This window comes from Rhyacophila brunnea, unplaced genomic scaffold, assembly GCF_057557595.1.
Source record: "Rhyacophila brunnea isolate RB1 unplaced genomic scaffold, BYU_Rbru_1.0 scaffold_4, whole genome shotgun sequence".
Classification (NCBI taxonomy): domain Eukaryota; kingdom Metazoa; phylum Arthropoda; class Insecta; order Trichoptera; family Rhyacophilidae; genus Rhyacophila; species Rhyacophila brunnea.
In genome coordinates this window covers 51,379,839-51,399,294 of record NW_028233068.1, presented here as the reverse complement: position 1 = coordinate 51,399,294, position 19,456 = coordinate 51,379,839, and the positions used below count along the sequence as shown (strand labels likewise).

General features: G+C 33.5%; 2 protein-coding genes across 15 annotated transcripts in view; both read right to left on the bottom strand.

The window, feature by feature from the left end:
- The window catches only part of PMCA (plasma membrane calcium-transporting ATPase 3), a 398,702-nt gene extending 394,981 nt beyond the window's left edge, over nucleotides 1-3,721 (bottom strand). For 6 of the 13 annotated variants that reach the window (XM_085953876.1, XM_085953871.1, XM_085953875.1 and 3 more), the window contains exons 1-2: nucleotides 3,615-3,721; nucleotides 2,315-2,596 (exon numbers count right to left, since the gene is read on the bottom strand). The gene's annotated coding sequence lies outside the window, so the exon portion shown is untranslated. The remainder of the gene's footprint in view (nucleotides 1-2,314; nucleotides 2,597-3,614) is intronic. The other 7 variants (XM_085953872.1, XM_085953879.1, XM_085953878.1 and 4 more) reach the window with 2 other exon arrangements.
- Nucleotides 3,722-8,098: 4,377 nt separating this feature from the next.
- Nucleotides 8,099-19,456, bottom strand: part of LOC147067498 (uncharacterized) — a 31,861-nt gene continuing 20,503 nt past the window's right edge. For both annotated transcript variants that reach the window (XM_085953867.1, XM_085953868.1), the window contains exons 11-16: nucleotides 19,079-19,235; nucleotides 17,420-17,908; nucleotides 14,695-14,809; nucleotides 14,029-14,155; nucleotides 12,347-12,500; nucleotides 8,099-9,268 (exon numbers count right to left, since the gene is read on the bottom strand). In XM_085953867.1, the coding sequence (XP_085809993.1) occupies nucleotides 9,162-9,268; nucleotides 12,347-12,500; nucleotides 14,029-14,155; nucleotides 14,695-14,809; nucleotides 17,420-17,908; nucleotides 19,079-19,235 (1,149 nt within the window). In that variant the 3' untranslated portion in view covers nucleotides 8,099-9,161. The remainder of the gene's footprint in view (nucleotides 9,269-12,346; nucleotides 12,501-14,028; nucleotides 14,156-14,694; nucleotides 14,810-17,419; nucleotides 17,909-19,078; nucleotides 19,236-19,456) is intronic.

Here is a 19,456-nt window from a genome sequence, read left to right as displayed (position 1 = left end):
ACCAATTATTGTGCTACCTGTTTTATTTTTTTCTAAGCGCGTTTTTAATTATTGATTTATGTTCCGAACTTGATTGTATAAATACTACACAATCTCTTTTTCAGTGTGACAAACGGTTATGTATAATAACATTGATTACTTAGGTCAAGGTACTAAAATATTCTTATCAGCTGTGTTTTGCGATGTTCACCGGTCGATGCACGGAGAGAACTCAACATTATTTCGATTCCGAGCTGGAAACATGGAAGTTCTATTTTATTATGGACTTAACATATCATACCATCTCAAAATATCTAGATATTTTGGACCGGAGCAAGACCAGATGAAGTGGAGAATGTCAATGTAATGCAGTACCCATATAACAAGATTAATAAGATATACATGGAAAGCCAGTCGCCATAGACCAAGATTTTGAAGCCGACTTTTGTACATGACTCAACGATGGTTAGGCACATCCATTTCAAAGTCTCCTGAATGTCCTTCAATATTATCAATATTGAATGCATGACAAACTTTAATGAATACAGATGTAAGTAGGAATCAAAAAGAACATTTCATTTAACACGTGTTAATTTCATATTATTCTTCTCTCTTGTTACTACTGCTACATTATTTCTGTGCTACTATGGTAATATTTTTTGACTTACAAATTAATAATCTTGATAATGACACATTATAAAGTAGAAAACTAGGTACCTGTGGGATATTATACAATATACCTACATCTACACTACCCCCCTACAATTAATAGCTTTAAGTCACACTTATGCCAAAGTAGGGGTAAGATTGGGATATGTTTTCTATATAATGACTTTCAATTCAACACTGATGATGCCACATTTTCAAAATATAATATGTGCAATGTCATATGCGAACGAAACCAGTCCTCAAAAGTATTATTTAGTCTATGTGAATTAAATACTTATTAAGGTGTATTGAAACCTCTTCTACCACTTTAGCAGAAATTTGGAAGTGCATGCAATTTGCATTGTCAGAAATATGAACATTGTACAGCAAAACTTTACGAACCATTTACTTATCTCCTAATCAACTCCCAAGATGGCCGCGCGGCTTAAGCGTCGGGGGTCCCAGTTTCGAATCCTGGGTCTGACAAGTATATATGTATATTGTTTTTCAATATGTGTATGAGTCAGAGTATGGACCTAATTGGTTGAGCAAAGTGGCTGACATCCATTTCTCGTAAAAACAAAATCTGTTAATACAAACCTCCACTCTGTGGAGGCCCATATTATGATCTTATTAGAATCGGACATGGTACATAATATTACGTCCATGATAATAATTTACTTCCACATGCTGTGTGGCCAACCAATTTAATGATATGAAGAAATCTCATTAAATTCATGCACCACTGATAAAAATTGTTCATTGTTTGAAGTCTGTGGATGGAATAATGAAATAATGTCTGTAAATTTAAGTAGTTACCTATTGTTTCCCAGACATGATGACACAGCATTGATCAAAATCCCACACGCGCATCAAAAAAACCAGAAATGAGCACACTAAATAATAAAACCCGACAGACTTGAAAATTCATCATAATATCATTATTATGGAGACATGCGAGATACTCATTTCTATTATTCACATTGGTCCACTTTCCAATCATTAAAATTGTCGTATTGTCTACTTTTTGTTTCAATTCACACACAAAATATTTCATGTCACCTTAGAGCTTCGCATGTGTGTAGGTATGTATATTGCTGAATTTATTACGAGCATACAAATCACAATCTCGGCAACAACGAGCAAACGAAAATATTCGTGAAAGCGACCCAACGAAACGTACGTATGTGCGGTCGTCTATCGATCCAAGACGAAAACATTCCCGTGCATAATCCATTCTACCCATTCAGTATCACTTTCGACCCAATTTCTTTTTAGATAAAACAATACAGTGCCCCTATTATCGTTACCCATTACATATACAACTTAATTAAAATGAAAATAGGCGGTAAGTATAATTTTGACAGATCGATTTTTTTCAAAATAAGAACAATCCATCACTGTCAGTATAAGTAGTTGTTAATAGTATAAACTGAACTCTCTCTTGAAAAATTAGACTTAACACGATTACTCGTGTTTATTGATTGATTCATAATAGTAAAACGTACGGGTCAGGTCGTGTTGTGCAACTTGCAAATCGAAAAGTCCTTGAGATTCCGCGCTCCTCGGTACAAATCCAGCAGTCAGCACGCTAGTAACAACTGTCAAAATGGACACATCCGCGCGGTATAACTCAATGGAATTACGTAAATACGTCAGGAAAAATAATCGTTTTTTTTTCACTCACCGAAGCCAGTCGAGGTGTAATATCGTCTGCTGATATTACAGAAGAATGTAGTTCGATTCCTCCTCACACAATTGTTAGTAATCCCATACAGGTATCATATAATACGAGAGGCACTGTGTAGGTTCATCATAATATTAACTGACATCGAAACACCCGATACATTTAAGTCCTCGACCTAATTAAAATAGGTTTTCTTTGCATCGTCCTCGAAAACTACCAGGTACTATGTACTATAAACACATTTGTAGCTTTGCACCCTGTGATATCGTGAGTCCGCCCTCGCTGCGAAAAAACAACATCGCGACAATTAAATCACTAAAGACACCTTCGAGGCCGATGCACACCGACTCGCGATTCGCGGCTGACCCGACTCGAATAGATTTTCCCTTCCGCCTCGCCAGATCACAATACGCCGACTGAAAGGTCAGGGGTTGAAAATCAATGTCCGGCGGGTATGAGCCGACATCCCGATCGATATTGCATTCGCGTATCGGCTGAAAGTGTACCGATCGAAAGCGTTCATCGGAAAAGCGAGGCAGAAACGAGAAAGTGCGGTCGGCGAAAAATCGTCGCGTGCCACACATAACAGTGGGCCGAAATGAATTATTGATCCGCTCGAGCGATTACCTGAGTCGGCGATAAAACGACAGAATCCGCCGCCCGCATCGGTCACTTTTGCAAAACACTAGACACGGGTCAAATCCTGTCACGGCGAGTTTATCAATGGGACGGAAACATTTTTCGATTCGCGGGGCGATAGACGTGTTCACAGCGAATGTTACGTGCCGCTAGGCGATTTTTCCATCCCCGTGAAGTTCGCTGTGACGGGATCCGACCTGTGTGTCGAAACATAGTTATATTTAAAAATAGTCATTCGGAAGAGACGAGGATCCGTCAGTAGCGCGGTAGATGTGGAATGAGATTTTCGGTCTGGGAAGGCCGCGTGCTAAATATAGTGACGGGAGTCGGGCACAGGTCGGGAAGGATTTGGAGCGGCGTGCAGCAGTGACAATAAACAAAGTGGCCGCGGAGACGGCTGACGAGGGGTCTAGAGTGGCCGTCTAACTGGGCCGTGACGTCAGAGCATCTGGTCTAGCATCCCTCCCGGGCCCATCCCACTCCTGGGCCGGTCTATATTTGCCAAAAGCAGCTATACAAGGACATCTGGGCTGCACGCCGAGTGGTTCATCGCGATTCACGCGGTGCGATCGCACTTTAGGCATCGGCCCGCGACTGCAAATGGGTGTGCATTCGGTCTGGATTGATATCTCGCGAAAACAAATCGTTCCCGGCTCTCTACCTGGCCTATTGGTGCACTCACACACTCTCACTCACGCCACTACACCATCTCACTCGGTCTGGCACTGACTGGACGGGAGCTAGCTCGACTGCTTCCGCGCCTACTCTGTTCGCAGCTCGCGATTCGTCGAACAGACACTATAGAAAACAATATGGGCGCTTTTCTAGCCAGAGTAGCCACGTTCCGAAACATGCAACTTTACCGAAACACATTATTATTGACGTTTTGAAATCACCCGAAATATTTTATAGAAATGTCATTTGTTATATATTAAATTAACGGTTTCTTTTATATAAAAATTGCATATATATTGACTGTAAGTTAAATATTTGATAAATATAAAATATTACTGCACAGTTTGCTTTATATTTTATAAATTCAAATCTTTTGGAAACGTCAATGTCATTATATTATTTTTAATTGATTCGCTATTATAGGTAGGTAATGTATCATGATTATCATCAGTGACATTATTTATAATGTCAATTTAATGTTTAAACTAAATAAAGATGTCACACACTGAATCATTTTTCCTAATGTTTTTAATTTTACCACAATATGATCAATAGTTTGACATAATATATTATGTATACATCAAGGGTACTAGCTACCCTAAAAATATTGTTATTTAATTCATTTCAAGTAGATTTAATTATCCAAATAATAATTTACTGTCTTTACACTTTGACTACGTTATTGAGAGGTTAATTACATTAGGTATCAAGACGAATTGAATATTTCTTTACTCTGGCAATTATTTAAGCTTTTTCTACTAAAGCACAGATGGTAAACATCTCTTATGAGCATGTCTACTTTGATAAAATATTATTTAATTACCAATAGACATTATTTATTTTATTATATATTATAGGTTTTTTGTTTTTAAAATTTTTGTTATACTTACAATAGCAATTTTATATTTAAAAAATGTCTAATTTACTCCCTAATTAAAATCACAATATACTATTTTGTACAAAATTTCACTAAACCAAACATATACTGACATCTATTGCCCAAGATATACTTATTATTTTAATATTATAATGTTTGCCTATTATTCTAAAAATCGCATTGTTTTGAGAAATTTGTTTTCATACCCTAGTTTTACATAATATCTTATAGCTAGAAGACTATTTTTTACCTAACATCTACCATCGGCAACTTGTATTCTTAGTTCAATGAAAACAATTAATCCTTACAGCGCGAAAGTCACAGCTATTGTGTCCTGATTAGGAGGCCATTAGATATAATTAGTATGTTATTTAAATGTGGTAATTAAAAAGTAATTAAATGCTCCGCAGTGAATCGGTTAAACATATTATTTCTTTTATTTAATGAATACCGAAGGCATCATATTTTTTTTAAAAAAGAATTTTTCTAGTATGCATATATATGAGGTGTTTTCAAATTATGTATACAGTAGAACCTCGATATAACAGACTTCGGATTTAACGGATAAAATATCTGGTAAAATGTTAACATTGTTAAAAACATCCTGTTATTGTTACACAAGGTTTAAATCTAAGTAAATCACCGCTAGTGAACGATGTTCTGCGCATGATAATCTAATAACATTTATTGACTATTCCATGAAATTCAACTATATTACATTCATTTTCGTAATTTTAGAGAGTTGATTATACAAAAACAGCAGACTTCAAAAGTGCAAACAAAACTTGATTCTTTTTTCAAAGCGGCATTACCGAAGCAAGCGCATCAACATCCAACATGAACGTAACTTCACAACAGGTGTGTCTGGTCATCCGAAGATAAATAAACAGGCTTTTGTTTGTGTTTTTATATATGTAACAGACTTTCGACTTTAACATACACCTCTCACTCACATTAGTCCATTATATTGAGATTCTACTGTATTGAAAACAAACAAGTATGACTGACAAAATTTAGTATGCACTATTTATATCGGCTCTCAACAGCCTACCTCTACCTTTCAGCACTGATGGATACTTACATCATAACATTCTATAAGTTTAATTTAAATAAAACTACACTGTTTCTGTTTCAATAATATTTTTATTTAATATTAGTAATAAGATAAATATATACAATTCTGATATTATATTCATAAAATATAATATGGCAGCAGGTTATATAGCTTTATCTAACAGACGTTCAAGAAAACCTTCTTATATAGACATGAAGTCTAAATAATTATGAAATTGAAGCAAAAAAAGGACCTTTGGTCCAATTGTTTTGAGTGGAGCAGTTTGTTGATGAAGTATAGAAAAATTGTACTTATGAAAAAAGAAGGGTTTATTCAACATCATAGATATGACTTTAATATTCTGGACGAAACGTGAGAAGAATAGAAGAGTGGGCATAAATATGTTAGTCAAACGGAGGAGGAAAATTATTGTAGTAATTGGGACGGGAGTTTAGAAATGTACATAAGAGCAAGGAGATTTTCAATTCTTCAGTGGTCTAATAACACGCCGGCCAGAATACAAAAGTCACAGTACAGCACTCTTTTAAAGCAAATGTTCTGCTTATTAGATGTACATAACAGCAGAATATGAAGCTTGCAATTCAATACAATTTATTGATAATTTGTGTTTTAATTAATTAATACTTATTTAAATCAGAGATAAACTTACAATAAAAAAATGTTATGATAATTATGTTAAATTTAATGCTCTCATTTTATCAGAGATATACAGTAGAACCTCGTTAATAAGAACATGGATATTTCGAAATTTTCGCGAAAAAAAAGTCCCTTGGACATTATTTTCATATAAAACCATAAGTACCATTAATTCGAATTTTGTAATTCGAAATTATTTCAGAGTACTGGCATATAAAAATATTCAATAAATTGTAATAAACTACACTATTTCTTGAGTCAGTCATTGAAAATTGTGACAGACTTTTCGTAAAAAATTACTTATTTTAAGAAGGTAATAAAAATAATCCTGACATTTTATGACCCATTAACACACGGAACCAGAAATTTGGTAGGCACATCTATGATCGTAAACGATATCGATGAAAATCAAATTTTTCTCCCATACATTTCATAATTCGTAATTCGAATTTTTTTTCGATTTTCGGTCCCATGGAATTCGTATTAACGAAGTTTTACTGTATAGTAATATATTATATTATTATTTATAAATTGTAAGCTACATATTCTCCAAGAAATAAAATATTGCACAATTGGTTTAATTATATCCGTATAACTTTGTTGCCATATTGTGTTCTGTAAAAAAAATCTTACACACCCCTTGAAAAATATTTACAGTTTTTCTATAAATTAATTTCTCGATTTAAAAATAACTTTAACATCAAAAACTATAAAGATAGATGCAATTTTTAATCGATTCTATTATTCAGTACAAAACAAAATTACATAAGTATACACTGTAATTAAAATTATTGAATGTTATAATAATTTATGCGCGGTAAATAATGCAATTACAACATATTTTTTTTGCTAATATTTAATTTTTACAAATCGATTTTTGTAGTTATCAAAAACAAAAATATATTTATAGTACATACATAGGTACTTGATCCACATGATTCAATAGCTATGTCTACACACGTCTTGGTCGTTTTCATCTCTGAGTTCCCTTCAACTTGTAATTTTGCTTTTTAATACAGTAATTTTGCGCATGCCTTAGATTGAATGTGTTGGATGCACTCTTTCAACTGTCTACATCTTGTACATTAAATAGTTTTAATTTTTTACGGGAAGAAGTGCTGCATAAAACAAAGATGTAAAAATTATAGTATATCTGATAAAAACGGAACATTTTTCGCTTTGAATCCATTCATTCAATACATTTTAATTGTATTTTAGGTTTAGGTAACGACAAAACGCATGATTGTAGATATAGGCTCTAGAACAGTGGCAGCCCGGCCTGTCCACATGCCGCGCATGCCTTATAATTCTAAAATGAAAAGGCTTTTTCTCATATCGTTATTAAATGTTTAATTTACGTAATCTTTTCAATGTAAATTTGGAGTTCAGTTGATTTAGATTTATTTCTCTTTTCCTTTAACACACAAAATTTAAAGAGAAAACAATATTAAGGTAACAATGAATCATAATTTACTGGCGCCTATATTTTAGCAGAAAAACATGTAACAGTCGTAAATCTATGTCATGTATGTTATGGAAATGATAAAAAAATTATGTGAATAAGTAAAATTAATAGATTTATACATGTAGTACCTAGATAATATATAGTATCAGTGTACTGTGAATGGGAGTTGTCCATAAATGCCATTTTACGATTGTGATAATCATTTTCAAAAATCATTGAGTTCAGTATAGGAGTATTTTATTCTTGGAAAAAAAATGAATTTATAGTCCATTTTGTAAAATCATATTTTCTGCAATCACCATATCCCCTTTGTCACAGATCCCTCCCGCCATTTAATTGTAAAAATTATAATATACGGATGGCCCCATACCATTTTGTAATAATTCATTATCCACATATTCTGTGGAGTTATCTTTTCTCTTAATCTGTTTTCAGGGTGATAATCACAATACATACTCACATACCGGATTTAAATATATTTGATTGCAAAATTAACACTTATTAGCTATAAATTATAGCTATGCAATAACTCCCAACAATGGTTAAACTTGGTCTACTATGACTATTTATTATACATTCACCACCCAGTCATGTCACCAATGTCTACATTGAAATCTCGGCGCTGTTAAAAGTAATAAATTGTCTCAGTTAGTTTAGATGAAAAATGACTAACCAATTTATTAAAAACTTGTGATCGAGGCTTGTCTGAAATTCCATTAATATATGTTATTGACAATAACATAATAATATATTACTTAAATATTGTGCCATTCATTAAATGACGGCATAAATGAAGTAGAGCGTAGGTGAGTATCAGATGGCAATTAATGACTCATTAACCTGGTGGAATGGTTTTTTACTGCCGGTAGGTGTATGTATGGCGGTACCTTGCACGCCGCGAATTTTATTGCAAAAATAAAAAAATAAAATCAATTTACGTTTCAAGTGGTAAAAACAAATCCTGTTTCAATTTAGTATGTGACGATATTCCCAATATATGTCATTGTGTGTTCAACATATTTGTATGTTTAAAATAATTGATTTACGTTAGTAAAATCCCGTTTAAAGTGGGTCATTTTTGTATGAGCGGCGTTCCGTTCACGGAAAAGTTTGTGTCTCAAGACGTCATTGATGGTCAAGAGTCATAGGTATGCGGAAAATAAATGATAATGTTATAAACAGCACATGTCACTGTGGGTCCTAAGCATTATCACACTTTGATGACTGATTCCAATTATGATGATTTGCCCACACAGGGAATTCACAGTATATAATTATTATATTTTAAACATGCGTAAAATTATTTTATAAAAAACATAGATTTTAGTGACATGTAGTTAGTATTATACTACAATGCAATAAAAACATGAAAAAACCTTTTCAGTAAAATTAAGCATTGCATATCTCGTCATGAACAGATCACGGAACATTATGCGATTGATTGAACAGCTTTCTCAATTATAACAATTGTTCGTTGGTTTCACGCAATGGCGGTTTTATTGTGGCTTGGTATTCTCGGCAGACGAGTGATGTGGCCTTCAGAGTGTTCCGATATTCCGGCTAGTGACGCTATGTTGCAAGGTTTGGCTGAAAAAAGAATTATAAATCTTAATAATATACATAGTAGGAAAGCAATGGGTTGTTATTAAAAAAGCAACCGATTCGATACTTGCATTGGATCAAATACACATTGAAAAAACAACATGCATTGTTTGAACCTGCGGCCCATGACTTTGTATTTATACAAAAACAACCGGTCTATCAACTAGGCCAGGGGCCGGCTGAACCGGCTCTTCAGACATAAACTCCAATTTCACAGCCTTATAACTAATGAGTTTATGAGATACAGCCGATGACACCGTTCGACACAGATGCTGGTTCACTCCAGATGCAGTTAATATATTTAAAAAGCAAGGAACTGTGGAGCAACAAATTCACAGATCTGACCAGCCGCTTGGAAGAACTCGAGAGAAATCTATACAGCTAGACAGCTATAAAACAACTGCCTATAATAGAAACAATAATATTCGATACATGGAATAGTTTGCCTGAAACATATGCGCGTTAAAAAAACAAGCTTTTGGTATTTTCACAATCTTTGGCTTTACATATAGGTACAAAATGCAAACAAACATTGTCATATATGAACCAAATAAAAAATAAACTTAGAAGCAGAATAACGGATGAAAATTTATAATCATCTAATCAATTAATAATTACAAGATAAAAAGAACTTTTTATATACCACGTTTTTAAATTTTCTGTTGAATCATATAAACTTGACAATTCTATGTATTAATAATTTAGGACAAATAAGGCAATTGTCAACAAATCATTTTTTTGCTATTTTGCAACAAATAAACAAATCGTCGCTTAAGAAACAACACCGCGGAAGTCAATTAATTAAAATTTTCAGGGGCAAACAAAAACCGTCTCAAAAAATTGAAAATTGATACCTTTTAACTTATTTATTAGACTTATTATTTAACTATTTTATAAAAAAAAACATTTTTTTAACTAAACACAACGACGAAATATAGAATACTGGAATGTCATTTTGATTTCCATAGTAACGCATGTAGGTATATATTAATAATTTAGTTGCTAGGACGACCTGCTTAGCAACCAATAATAGTGGATTGGATTACGGATTTCTTCCGAAATAACTTTTCATACAAAACAGAATTAACTGAAAATGAATTCAATTCTACTTAAAGATGGCTAAAAGTATTAAAAGAATGCATTGGCATCGTGTTCTGATATATTCCAAAAGTTTGAAATGTCTACCCATTAGGGAATTAAGTTAAAAATCGATTGCAAGATTTGTACTGCATAAACAACCAACCGACAAACAAGAATACGAGCTAAGAAAAACGTGGTAAAAATAAGTAGCTATTTGGATGCCGTTTTAATTAATTTATTTAATAAAAAATCTTGAACTTTTTTCCCTCTAAATATCCATATCCATATCCATATAATGTATATTACATATATCGTCGGTGTTTTGTAAAAAGGGCGAATCAACCATTTTGGCGAAATCGAGATTTTAATGAAAATACAATATGTACCCCACTAGCTTTGTTGTATAAAAACGGCGAATTTTTATCTCCACAGGAAAGTACTTAAAAACGATAATCGGCTAAAATTAAATTAATTAAAATTACGAAATAAAAAGCAAATGTGACATATTAGGCCTTTTAAAATATTATATAATAATACCTATTATAATGACAGTATTCTTTCTAAGCTTTATTATAAACTTGTTAGATATTTATAATCATCTAGAGGTAAAAAACAAATAAATGTCAAAGTTAAAAATCCTCCTCCTGTAAAGTAGCATTTTGGTTAATTCGCCCTTTTTACAAAACACCGACGATATGTGGCTCTCTGGTACCTTTGTTATCGTGTTTCCTTGACAGTTTGGCTCTTCTCACTTGACAAACTGCCGACCCCTGATCTAGGCCAATGTGGGTTGCAATAGTGCCATATAAACAATTCTGAGTGCTTTATGTTCAATATGAGATGAGTATTTTCATGCAATATGCAAGTATTAGAAGAAACTTCTTTTACAAATACAAGGTGTGGTTATTAGCCATTCTTTCAACCTCTTTCAAGAGGGTTCGAATGAAGACGAGGAATGAGAAAACAATTATTGAAATAAAGATAGTACAATTTGGTAATCAGTTTTATTAAATTCACTATTGCAGTTCTTTTCTCGGTTGCTAATGAGAAATTAAAAATTCAAATTCTTTCAATGAAAAATGTCAGTTGTGCACTTATCATACAATTACCAAAGACCGCAGGTACGACAACTGAAATATATGGGATAATAGAACGACAGTGGCAACAATGAAAAGACTACAATACACGTCTTGGACTGAGTCACTGTATTATTTAAAGTAGACAGTAAAACCAAGTTACAATACCAACAAAATTACAAATAAACAGAATATATTCCGTTTATATTACTTTTATTTTGTTATTTTAGTTTATTAATAAAGTGTTTTGATATTTTTTTTTAAATTCGTCGTTTATTGCAAAATTTTGTTTATCATGACTGTTTTCAAAATGTATTCCACGCGATCGATCCTTAATTATAGATGTCTTTCCCACATTCTGTAAGGTAAAGTAATTACATATTACAGTAAAACCTCGTTAATACGAATTCCACGGGACCGAAAATCAAAAAAACTTGGAATTACGAAATGTATGAAGGTATTAAAATTTTTAAAAAAAAATTTTGGATTTTCTTTAATTTTGTTTACAATCACGAAATTTCCGGTTCTGTGTGTGTTAATGGGTCAAAAAATGTCAGGATTATTAATATTACCTTTTTAAAATAAGTAATTTATGATAATTTAAGAAAAATCTGTCACAATTTTTAATAACTGGCTCATGAAATAGTGTACTTTATTACGATTTATTGAATATTTTTGTATGCCAGGACTCTGAAATCATTTCGAATTACAAAATTCGAATTAAAGGAATGGTTTCATATGAAAATAATGTTCAAGGGACTTTTTTTTCCGAAAATTTCGAATTACGGCAAATTTTGAATTATCCATGTTCTTATTGACGAGGTTTTACTGTATATTAAATGTATTGCACTGAAATTGACCAGCTATGTAGGTATTACTATTGATAATAATAAGTAAAAAATCGTACAATAAAGATGAGGGGGTGGGCTTCCCGGGGGCGGTGGTGGAGGCGGAAGGGTGTCCCAATGAGGATGATAGTCCGCCCAATCGGCAGGGCAGGGATATGCATGCCCACCTAATTTCTTTCGCAACTTTCGTTGTTCAGGTGTCATTTTCGGCTTCTGAAAGATCAAAAATGTGCATAATATACATCAATGACGTTACATCAAACATTGTTACGGTCGGCATCTGTCAAAAACTGCAAGCATATTTACAAATCCTTGATTCACGCAAAAGGTCGATTCCATGAATTTTAAATGTGCAGGTATTGGAAGGTGCTACAGCAGTCCATCATCATCATCATCCAGTGGATCAACCCTGTCAAACAAGGCCTCCCCTAACTCCTTCCACTTGTCTCAGTTCTTATTTATAGTACACACATATTACAGTACTCTCTCAGTAATCCGCCACCCCAAAAAAGAGTCAAGTGTCCAATTAGTGAAAACGGCGGATTATAGTGCATACATACAAAACATGGTAACAATTATTAATCCTTTCGACGCAGACGGCACGTGTGTTGAACACTAATTAATTGGCCATTCTATATTATTAGCATGTTATTTAAATGCGGTAATTAAATGCTCCGCGGCCAACAAGTTAAAACAGGTATTTCGTAAAAATAGTTTTTTTGAGAAATTTGTACTAGCAAATTACGGTATTATTTATAATCAAAATCAAGTGTGTACTGAATTGAACATAAGCGGTTTGTTAACTAAATATTAAACAGTAAATCATTTGACACAACCAGTTGTTCAGTGAGGCAGATATTCTTGATTGGCTTAAGATTCCTGGCTTTCCCTATGACCAAAAGCTTCAGTTTGTGTGTCTGGTTGTATTGGAGCACGGCATAATTGTGATGCGGTCTTTGGGCACTTTTCTCCCTGGTACATTACTTTCTTCGCGATGAACGTACGTTTTACAAAGGAGAAGTTTTCAAAACAAACCCGTCTCATCTGCGTTGGATACTTGTACGCGGCGGACTACTGAATTTGACAATCGAATACCGGCGAATTATGGAGCTTGATTTTGTGCTTTCAACTAGTAAAAATAACGGCGGATTATAGTAGTTGTCGGATAATCGAGCGGCGGATTTTCTGAGAGTGTACTGTATATCGATCGATTGAATGTGTGTAAAAAATAGTTTAGTTATGATTTGGAATATTTTATCTTCATTTGGATTTATCAGTAGTATTCAAAATGAGCAATTCCCAAGGGTGCCGAAAACTGATAAATAAAGACAATAATTGTAGACAATTTTAATGCGATACGCTGATACACGATCAATAATAAGCTTCATATGCTTCAGTGGCTGTGTTCTTCAGGTGATAATATAATTTAACCTGCTCTACCCTTACCACAGAAAGTATGAATTGATTCAAAGTCAAATATGACTTCACTTCATAACAAATGATCACCGATCGATACCCGTAAATGTAATTCTGAAGGGAAAATATTCAATAGACCATGATAACAAAAGAAAATTAAAAAGACTTTTAGAGGTTATATTATATGATATTTCTTTTATGACTTCGATCCATAGAACTGCAAAAGTTGATAACATTTCAGTGCACTGTAAGATGTAGTATGTTGAGGTGCTGTATCTCGACTTATCGTCGGAATTAAATGTATTTTAATTAACATTTCACATACTTTAGGTGGAGGAGGCTGAATATTTTCTTCGCAGTCAGAATCTTGTCCAGGAGCCAGTCCATCGGCAAAGCAAACCCGTTTCACCTTCAGAACTCTTGGATCGGCTCGCGTTATTCGAATACCAGCACTAAAAATATATAAACAATCATTTTGTTATTAGGCACGTAATTAGAATGAGATGAAAATGTCCTCTTCTTCAATGAATTGCGATACTTGGAAGAATTCCACTTTACTGTGGTATACCTAATATAAAAAAATATTAAAATTTATTTTTTAGTTGATACATATTTTGTTAGTGTTCAGGTTGCCTTGATAATGGCTATCAACCAAAAAACTCTATTGCACTGTACATTAAATTTTTATTATTCTGATAATTAAAATAAAACGAATACTATTTCACATAATTATACAATATTCAAAGAAAATTCTCTGTTCAAAAATACATCAGTATGTTGGAACTTCAATAGATTCTTTATATTGACACTCATTTACATATTTTAAAACATTAATTAAAACATATTAAATGTTAAAACCGATATAAATTGTTCGGTATTCGAATTTAGAACTAAGTTCATCACAGTATAAAAAGTACTGAATGATATGTCAAATATTGGCTGGTAGAAAATTTAAATGAATTATATTATATGGTGAACAATCTATACTTACACGATAAGAATTCCCTTTTCCGGTGAAGTTTCGACAACGTCAACTGGCGGTTCGTTTTCAACTGATTCGGTCTGTTCTGTCGGGTTAGCGTCGCCATTTGTTAATTTGCTACCTGCTGTAAAAAAATGGAAAAATCTAAAATTAATCAATTGTACTGGTCAACTCAAATCAAAGTTTACTTTAGATTCGTTCCATTGAAACTGAATCGAACGAATCAAACCGGATGGTTGGATCTGTTGGATTTCGGACCATTTGGCAGAATTTCCACGGGAACGTGATTTCTGATGACTAATTAGTGTTGCCAGTACTTAAAATTAATTCAATAACTTATTTGTCTCTAAAACAGCCACACATTTATTGGAATGTCAACCTTTGGTCAACTTGTTATAAAATTCTAATTATAAAATTTAACTGTCGTATTCATTTATTTTAAATATACAGACGGACCTCGACTTTCGAACATTTGACTTTCGCACAATTCGCTACTTCGCACATTTAAAAAAAATGGTTTTTTTAAAACATCGCGCTGTGGCGTAAAGATATTCCCTTCTCGCTCACTCACAAGCAAGTGCATTTCTTGCATCACTTGCATCCTGTTCGCACCCGTCACTTTGCTTGTGAGCTAGCTAGGATAGGTTTAGTCTTGCGCAGGAGCACATGCAGGCTTGTTGTGTTGTGCATTTTGCTAATTTGATTCATAACTATAATTAACCCGATCGGCGCGTAAAGTTTCCATACAAAAGATGTACTGTCCGCGGTCGGTTTTTCGAAATGTTATTCTTCGCTGTATTATAATAAATACGGCAGTTAAAAATTGTGGCTACAACTGTTATCATGCCTAGATACATAAGGATCCAAGTGCCACACTAAAACACATAATGAAGTGTTGAATTTAGCTGTGTTTACTTTAACAAAACTACTGTATTGCTTTGTTCCGATAAACTCTGTTGCCATTTTCGATGACATACCACTCGACTTCAAAACAAGTGCGCCGATGAAGACAATTAATCACTGACTAATTTTATTTTACTCTTGTTAAAAACACTTAAAAATGCCATAAAAATTATTGAAAATAATAGCTTTTATTCGTGACTTATGAATTATTGTTAATTAGTGTAAGTTTTATTGATGACAAATCCATTAAAATTGGATGTTAGTCCCCAGTTTTATTTCGTGGCATAGACTGTGTCAGCATTTTACATGTTTTATGGGCCATTCTAATTTAAGCGTTAAAGGTGAGTCCACACTGGTTGAAAATATTATAATAATTTTTTTGTTATTTTTTTTTTAGTGAAACTTGGATTTTGTAGATTACTTTTCAGTTTTATTGAGCATTGTGTTATGTTAGTGATTGTCATTTTATGTTTTGTAAAAAAAACAATATTTATTTTTTAAATTGCGTAAATTTTTCCAAGTGCTATAAAAACTTTTTTTGGGTAAGGTTTTAAAAATTTACAAGCATTAAATTGTACGCGAAGATAATATGTAATATAGTTGAAAAGTCTATATTCCATGATTTATATTTTATATTATATTGTATACCCGTGTGTGTTTTTTTATCAAAAATTTATACGTTTTATATATTCCTTCATAGTAATTCGTAATTTATTGGTAAAACTTGCAATCCTCTAAAATATAATAATATATATTTTTTCATTCCGTGTGGACGCATCTTTACTAAATATTTATGACTTTCAATAATGAGCTCGATTTATGACTTTGAAACAATTGGGGAGACACATGAGTAATAAATGACATAATCCAGAACACAAGTTCAAGTACATTTTAAGAAATATTACGACAAATTTCTTTTCGTTTTTTGGTTGTCTTTTTCGTATTCCCGCACATGATGTAAAAATCGCGGTGAATTCAACTTTATGCCGGGTCCACACCGAAAACAAGTCGCGCGACAACTCGTTAAATTTTACGATAAGCATGATAATTATCGTAAAATTTCTTAAGCAATTATGATAATTATCGTAAAATTTAACGAGTTGTCGCGCGACTTGTTGCCGGTGTGGCCGCACTTTTACACGGTAAATACTCGGCGCACACTCAACTCGAATGAAATATATTTTGTATACCTACTGCGCAGCCGCGAAAAATACCGCGTAGATTTGAACTGACGCAATCGTACCGGCGAATCTCAATAGATCGAGGGGGTTCGAAAAATCGATGTTTATGAAATTAAAACAACATATTTTTGACAAAGTTATTGATATGGCGATACGAACACGAATCAGAGCATCTTTCAATACAAAAATCAATACTATGCGTGAAGTATTTCCTACTTTACCGACATTTCAATTTTCGATATCAACAGTTGCGACATCCGCCCAGTATCAGAGCTTATGTAAAAAACAACATATGTCCCATCCGCGGCGATCGGGTTAAAGTAGGGAGTAAAATTATGTTAACGCGCGTGTTTGAACATGTACCTAACCGAATTTTTTTTTATTTTTTTTTTAAACGGTACATGTTCAAACACGCGCGTCAATATCATTTTACTCCCTTCTTCAATTATAGTTTATCAATTTATGGCTACGGCCGTATGTTGTAGCTTAACCATTAGGGAATGACAAAAGAAATGGCGTATTTCAAAAAAACACTACCTTATTCTTAGGTCAATAATTATTATAAAGCAATCATTATTCATAAGATGTTTATCACACTTGAATGGTCAAAGACATAGCTTATAATAAGTATCTTTATGATGCAGACTTACGAGGTCGCTGCAATACCATGCTGATCCGATCATCCAAAGATATGGTCTTGGCTTGATTCTGAAAGTGTCTCCGCCGCTCTAGCGCCACTTTACGCTCATCTTCATTCTTGGGCTCTTCGAAACCTTCGGCACTCATCATCTCATAGTCATCCTCATCGTAAGCTTCCAGCCTGTCCTCTGCAAATTCTTCACCAGCACTTCCTACAGATCCTACTGTTGATATAGTTTGGATTTGGTACACTCTGTTTTCGTCATATTGGCCGTCATTATTTTCATAGGAGCTTTCTAATCCGGGTATCATTTGAGGTTTAATGGTACGATGTCTATCGGTGCTCTTGCGTTTGTTTGCTGACGATATTGTAGGACTGGATACGTTGTCAGTTTTGTTTGATGGAAAGTGAATTTCCTTTTCGGATTTTAATTGGACTTCAATCAGAGCGGAGGTACTCGATGCGGTAATCGGTACATCATCTGCTTTGACCCTTACTCCTGTAATTTAAATGTTAGTTTATAGTCAGTATCAATTACAATATGAAAGATTGACAAGAGACGGACACAAAAACACTGCGGAAACAAGTTCTCCATTGGTGGAAATGGACTACAGACCAGCATTTCCCGAATGAGTACTGCGGAGTAAAGAGGGTATATCACTCCAAGGAAAAAACATTCATATCTTAAATGTGAAAGATAAAATATTTATGTGTTGCTACACAATATTATGTTGTAATTTTGGATCTCACCAACAGAGCAAAATAGTTTATTTTTAAACACTTAAAACTTAAAAAAGAAATTCGCAGCGAGACTGTAATTACACATGTCTATTAATTGGTATTTTTCATCCAATAATGAAAAAATTAAGACTGGGCTCAATGTCCATGTAAAATGAGTGAAATGGGTGAAAATCATACAAAAACATTTATTCCTTCAATGAATAATTTGTTTTCATACCTTTGACAATTTAGTTTTATTATTTATAAAGTTGTAGTTACCTTCACCCTGGAGAATTGTAATTTAAATGTATTTGGCGGATTTTTTATGTGATACTAAAATAAATAATAAACTAAATGTAAATATTTTATATTTTTAAGGTGTACACTGTATGAAAGGTTTCCATGACTAGATCTAATTGGGAAACGTTGCTGTAGAACAGTGGTGGCGAACCTATGGCACCCGTGCCACTAGTGGCACACGAGATGATTTTGCATGGCACGCGAATGTTTTATTCTGAAGAGAAAAAAATACCTATAATAACACATTGGATTGTACAAAAAATAGCAGGCAAATACTCTTCAAGTAAATAAGGCGGCGAAACCTCTGGTTTTGACCGATTTACAATGCTTGCGACCACTGTAGCGAGATAATGCCTCGTATGAAACAAAAACTTTGTGGAGTTAATACCTAGTATTAATTTTGGCAGACAGTTTCATAATTGGTGGACCGAAATGAATGGCGTAATTGAAAAAAGTGATAAAGCTATATGTGTGCTTTGTTCTGTGAGTGGTATCATTTTTTAATAGAATCCTTAAAAACTACATTTTGCCCCACTACTCGGCACGTCAGACAGTCGAAAAATAATGTTAGGGAAATTTTGGCATGCGTATGTAAAAAGGTTCGCTAACCCTGCTGTAGACAATATTTTTATATATAATCAGTTCTTACCCCATCTGGAAGCTTTCCTGGGTTTGGGCTCATTATTGACAGGATAAACCTGAGGTCTCCAGTCCCATTTGATTTCTCCCGACATTGAAGCTGCATTTTCTTGCGGTACCGGTACTGCGGCAGACAAACTTGGTATCGGTCTCACATCACAAGGAACCTGATGACAGAACAGTGCTTGAATTACAATAACAACTTATTAAATAATGTTTGATATAGCAATATGGGTAATTAAAATAAATATGAAGTTAATTAACATTAGAATTAATGCTTATTGGGATCTTGTTTAGATATTTTATCTACATATTAAAGTCATCCCATTTCTGAATTGTTATTTTTACATTGTCATCAGTTCATCACAAATGTGTGTTGTGTTGGTTT